Source organism: Syngnathus leptorhynchus, unplaced genomic scaffold, assembly GCF_054491065.1.
Source record: "Syngnathus leptorhynchus isolate UIUO unplaced genomic scaffold, UIUO_Slep HiC_scaffold_123, whole genome shotgun sequence".
NCBI classification, from domain to species: Eukaryota; Metazoa; Chordata; class Actinopteri; order Syngnathiformes; family Syngnathidae; genus Syngnathus; species Syngnathus leptorhynchus.
In genome coordinates, this window is record NW_028232090.1 from 113,807 (window position 1) to 119,897 (window position 6,091).

Here is a 6,091-nt window from a genome sequence, read left to right on the forward strand (position 1 = left end):
GGCGTGATCTTGTCCAAAAAGCCGCTGCTGAGCTCCAGCTGGAAGTGTAAAAAGAACCGGGCTGGTTAAAAAAAAGAACCGGGCGGCCCGGTAAAATTGCTTAGCCGGGGCTCTGGAAGCCTAACCCGGCGTGATACTGTGCAAAAAGCCGCTGCTGAGCTCCAGCTGGAAGTGTAAAAAAAACCGGGCTGGTTAAAAAAAAGAACCGGGCGACCCTGTAAAATTGCTTAGCCGGGGCTCTGGAAGCCTAACACGGCGTGATCTTGTCCAAAAACCCGCTGCTGAGCTCCAGCTGGAAGTGTAAAAAGAACCGGGCTGGTTAAAAAAAAGAACCGGGCGGGCCGGTAAAATTGCTTAGCCGGGGCTCTGGAAGCCTAACACGGCGTGATCTTGTCCAAAAAGCCGCTCGTGAGCTCCAGCTGGAAGTGTAAAAAGAACCGGGCTGGTTCAAAAAAAGAACCGGGCGGCCCGGTAGAATTGCTTAGCCGAGGTCCTGGAAGCCTAACCCGGCGTGATCTTGCGCAAAAAGCCGCTGCTGAGCTCCAGCTGGAAGTGTAAAAAGAACCGGGCTGGTTCAAAAAAAGAACCGGGCAGCCCGGTAAAATTGCTTAGCCGGGGTCCTGGAAGCCTAACGCGGCGTGATCTTGCCCGAAAGTCGGCCTCTATACTTCCAAATTAGGTACCAGGCGCTCAGAGCCAACTTGGCAAAATTTTCTAAGTGCCCACGGCTCTGCGGGGATTGTGCGTCCGACCCGCGCCGGTTCTCCAGCCGGCCTAAAATAACGCAAAACCAGCCTCTCCCCTGGAGCTCACAGCCAAAGGCGAAACTTTTCTAAGTGCCTACGGCTCTGCGGGCTTTTGAGTCCGCCCCGCGCCGGTTCGTCGGTCGGCCTCAAAAAGCGAAAAATCAGCCTCTCTCCCTGGAGCTCGACTCGAGTTGATCATTATACATGAAGAAATAACCAATTTCATCGTTTGGTTTATGTTTTACACGCGTTTTAAATTTTATTGCCGAAATCGCTTTTTCTCGCCGAGATAAGCACGTTTTCTGAAATGCCGCTCTCCCGTCACTCTGGTTAAAGTGTTATGAAAAAAAAGGCTGTTGGGGGCTAGGGAGTATCGAGTTGATCATTATACATGAAGAAATAACCAATTTCATCGTTTGGTTTATGTTTTACACGCGTTTTAAATTTTATTGCCGAAATCGCTTTTTCTCGCCGAGATAAGCACGTTTTCTGAAATGCCGCTCTCCCGTCACTCTGGTTAAAGTGTTATGAAAAAAAAAGGCTGTTGGGGGCTAGGGAGTATCGAGTTGATCATTATACATGAAGAAATAACCAATTTCATCGTTTGGTTTATGTTTTACACGCGTTTTAAATTTTATTGCCGAAATCGCTTTTTCTCGCCGAGATAAGCACGTTTTCTGAAATGCCGCTCTCCCGTCACTCTGGTTAAAGTGTTATGAAAAAAAAGGCTGTTGGGGGCTAGGGAGTATCGAGTTGATCATTATACATGAAGAAATAACCAATTTCATCGTTTGGTTTATGTTTTACACGCGTTTTAAATTTTATTGCCGAAATCGCTTTTTCTCGCCGAGATAAGCACGTTTTCTGAAATGCCGCTCTCCCGTCACTCTGGTTAAAGTGTTATGAAAAAAAAGGCTGTTGGGGGCTAGGGAGTATCGAGTTGATCATTATACATGAAGAAATAACCAATTTCATCGTTTGGTTTATGTTTTACACGCATTTTAAATTTTATTGCCGAAATCGCTTTTTCTCGCCGAGATAAGCACGTTTTCTGAAATGCCGCTCTCCCGTCACTCTGGTTAAAGTGTTATGAAAAAAAAGGCTGTTGGGGGCTAGGGAGTATCGAGTTGATCATTATACATGAAGAAATTACCAATTTCATCGTTTGGTTTATGTTTTACACGCGTTTTAAATTTTATTGCCGAAATCGCTTTTTCTCGCCGAGATAAGCACGTTTTCTGAAATGCCGCTCTCCCGTCACTCTGGTTAAAGTGTTATGAAAAAAAGGCTGTTGGGGGCTAGGGAGTATCGAGTTGAACATTATACATGAAGAAATAACCAATTTCATCGTTTGGTTTATGTTTTACACGCGTTTTAAATTTTATTGCCGAAATCGCTTTTTCTCGCCGAGATAAGCACGTTTTCTGAAATGCCGCTCTCCCGTCACTCTGGTTAAAGTGTTGTGAAAAAAAAGGCTGTTGGGGGCTAGGGAGTATCGAGTTGATCATTATACATGAAGAAATAACCAATTTCATCGTTTGGTTTATGTTTTACACGCGTTTTAAATTTTATTGCCGAAATCGCTTTTTCTCGCCGAGATAAGCACGTTTTCTGAAATGCCGCTCTCCCGTCACTCTGGTTAAAGTGTTATGAAAAAAAAGGCTGTTGGGGGCTAGGGAGTATCGAGTTGATCATTATACATGAAGAAATAACCAATTTCATCGTTTGGTTTATGTTTTACACGCGTTTTAAATTTTATTGCCGAAATCGCTTTTTCTCGCCGAGATAAGCACGTTTTCTGAAATGCCGCTCTCCCGTCACTCTGGTTAAAGTGTTATGAAAAAAAAGGCTGTTGGGGGCTAGGGAGTATCGAGTTGATCATTATACATGAAGAAATAACCAATTTCATCGTTTGGTTTATGTTTTACACGCGTTTTAAATTTTATTGCCGAAATCGCTTTTTCTCGCCGAGATAAGCACGTTTTCTGAAATGCCGCTCTCCCGTCACTCTGGTTAAAGTGTTATGAAAAAAAAGGCTGTTGGGGGCTAGGGAGTATCGAGTTGATCATTATACATGAAGAAATAACCAATTTCATCGTTTGGTTTATGTTTTACACGCGTTTTAAATTTTATTGCCGAAATCGCTTTTTCTCGCCGAGATAAGCACGTTTTCAGAAATGCCGCTCTCCCGTCACTCTGGTTAAAGTGTTATGAAAAAAAAGGCTGTTGGGGGCTAGGGAGTATCGAGTTGATCATTATACATGAAGAAATAACCAATTTCATCGTTTGGTTTATGTTTTACACGCGTTTTAAATTTTATTGCCGAAATCGCTTTTTCTCGCCGAGATAAGCACGTTTTCTGAAATGCCGCTCTCCCGTCACTCTGGTTAAAGTGTTATGAAATAAAAGGCTGTTGGGGGCTAGGGAGTATCGAGTTGATCATTATACATGAAGAAATAACCAATTTCATCGTTTGGTTTATGTTTTACACGCGTTTTAAATTTTATTGCCGAAATCGCTTTTTCTCGCCGAGATAAGCACGTTTTCTGAAATGCCGCTCTCCCGTCAGAGAATGGTAGGTGGATATTATGACAAAGTTTGATGGAGTATTGATTTATGACCTTAATAAAAAAGTATTAAATATTTTTTTTTTTTTTTTTTTTTTTTTTTTTAAAAAGAGTTATTGAGGTCATAGAGTTTATGGAGGTCATAGGGAGGTCATAGGTTATAGGGTTAGGTTGTTATTTATTTAAATGTTGAATTATGGGTTGGGTTAGGGTTTGGTGTGGGATGTGTGTGTGGTGTGTGTGTGGTTGAAAGTCAAAAATGTTATGAGCTGCTGCTTCCTCCCTCGTCCTGTAGGGGGTGTTTAAGTGTTTCATTCACTTTCATCCTGAGATAAGAGTGCTAAGGTGTGTAAGTGTATTTATCTCAGGATGAGTGTAAATCTTGTTTTGTTTTGTTTTTTGGATGGTGGTAAGTCTGAACATATGTGTTAGATCATCTGTAAATCTTGTTTTGTTTATTTTTTGGTGGTGTGAATATGTCTGTAGATGTTTAGGGTCTTAAGATTGTTGGGGGTGTCTGACCTTCTCACCTTGCGCGGCTCTTTACGGCGTGTGTCTGTATCTGGGTTGTATGTGTGTGTATGTGGCTGAGTTAAATTATTTGATGGTGGGAATATGTCTGTACATGTTTTGGGGTCTTAAGATTGTTGGGGGGTGTATGACCCTGCTTTATGACCTCGCCGCGTGTATCTGTGGGATGTGTGTGTATGTGGCTGAGTTAAATTATTTTTGGTGCTATGTTTCAGTTTAAAAAAGCTTTTAATAATAGTATGAGGTGAAAAAAAATGAATCTTACCTTCCGAGGGATGAAATTAGCTGGTCCTCAGTCCAATTTTGTGTATGGAGGAGAAAATGGAGTTTAAAAATGTTCAAACAAGATCTTTGAAAATATAACACAAATATAACACGTGACGATGAAAGGCAAAAAGTGGGTGGGATCGGCAATGTTGGGTATATAGAGTCTGAGGAGTGGAGGTTGTGTATCTTGATTTTTGAACCTTCTACTGAGAAGTATGATTTGCGAAACACCTGTGACGGTCCACATCTCACCCTTGGGTGCAGATGGTCTTTTACAGGCCCCTAGGAAGAAGCATATGTTTGTCAGAAGATTGCAACAGAGTCCTCTAAATATGACGGAGCTTGAGAATAAATGGCCTTTAACTCCTACTTTTTCCTGGGGTTATCATTATTTTCACGGAATCGGCGAGCTGGTCTTTTTCATGCAAGAGGATGGCAAATATACTATGCCCCACGGATTTGGATCCCTCAACTCGAATGACTGGGCCATCGTCAGTCAATTGTTTCCAAAGCTCCTTCCCCAATTTGTTGGAGAAACGGGGCTGAAGGGGGAGCTCACACTAACTTGGATTTCGAGACTAGGACCGAATGGCCGTTGGTTTTTCCGCCTCAAAGTTTCACCTCAGCTATCCGAGGAGGAGGAGGAGGAAGACGGGGAAATATGTGATGCTTTACTTAGCCTTCAGGTTTTCAACAGTGAGTGTGGTGTACTTCAGACGATTCTACAAGTCCCTTTATCAGAGTGGCAGAGGAGAATTAACCCCTTAACTGCCATGATAACGGAGCAGTATTTGTGTAGTAGAATGTGGATCACGATTGCGGGGGTCAGAAAAAAATTAATATTTGAATAACATTTCAATACGTTCTAATTTTTACATCCCCCTACAATCAAAGTACCGCCTACTCCAGACTCCAAGCACACCCCTAAATCTCCTACCGCCTACTCCAGACTCCAAGCACACCCCTAAATCTCCAGGAGGAGGAGGAGGGCGTGGACCGTTTACAACTGCTCTGTATAAGAAAAAAAGCTCCCCCCAAACCTTCAAACCTCAAAGAATCTCGCCAAGAAACATCTCACTGCTCAAGACAAAAAAAATGTCTGACAAACGATGCGCCAAAAATCTTCTGCCTACCTTCCAAGATGCAGACAAGGAACCGAAACAAAAGATTCTGAAAGGCCTACAACATCACCACGAAGAGGTAATTAATTTGTGTTCACCTGCATCCTCAACGCCGTTACCCCACGGCTGTGCTTCTGACGAAGCTGACATCGACATGCAGACTTCCACACCGATTTGCCCTGAACGCACCGTCACGTATCCGGGGACCCGGCATCCTGATTCTGCAAAAGATGACTGCGGTCGAGAATGTTTGAAAGAATTCACACCGTTGCTATACGCCGAATCGATCATCATAATTTCATCGGATGAAGAAGACGAAGAGGGAAAAACAGATCGGCGATTCACACGTCTGTTGAAGGAACCGGCTACCTGGCACGCAAAGGAGGCCAGACGACAGTCTTTCACCACGCTGGACAACCCGGTGGAATCGGAGCTATGGTATCCCGAGCTGGCAATTCCACCATTTGAAGCAGATAATGTCTCCCTGTCTGCAAAACAGCCTTCACCTCCAGATCTCGCCTCAACAGAAGGACCAGTAATGAACAGCGACTGCGAGAATTCACCAAAGGGGGCAGTATTGAACAGCGACCCCGACAAATCAACATCCAGGTCGATGACGAGCAAGAAATCATCATCATCCGCGGCTTCAACGTTGCCATCCACCTCGTCATCAACCAGCGTCAGTTTTGAAATCGAAAACGCGCTACCCTGGATGTCGCCAATTGAATATGTAAGAATCAAATTGTTCGTAGTTCTCTTACTACACAAAGATCTGCTTAAACATACCGCAAGTGATTGTTTGGCTTGTGAATTGGATGATCTTTCTCAGATGAGACATACATGTCTGTACATAAAACAT

General features: G+C 43.3%; 1 protein-coding gene across 1 annotated transcript; it reads right to left on the reverse strand.

Annotated features, from left to right (window-relative positions):
* Positions 1-3,398: 3,398 nt before the first annotated feature.
* LOC147037745 (uncharacterized) lies at positions 3,399-6,091 on the reverse strand. Its single transcript, XM_085905115.1, has 3 exons — positions 6,073-6,091; positions 5,331-6,035; positions 3,399-4,393 (listed from the first exon to the last, which is right to left on the reverse strand). The coding sequence occupies exons 1-3, from the start codon at positions 6,089-6,091 to the stop codon at positions 4,173-4,175; spliced, it is 945 nt and encodes a 314-aa protein (XP_085761241.1). The 3' UTR covers positions 3,399-4,172.

Bases quoted from the DNA above. Each gene is read 5' to 3' on its own strand.
- LOC147037745 (XM_085905115.1), bottom strand. The intron at 4,394-5,330 runs GTGAACACAAAT...GCTTCTTCCTAG, and splicing joins TAACGGCGTTGAGGATGCAG to GGGCCTGTAAAAGACCATCT.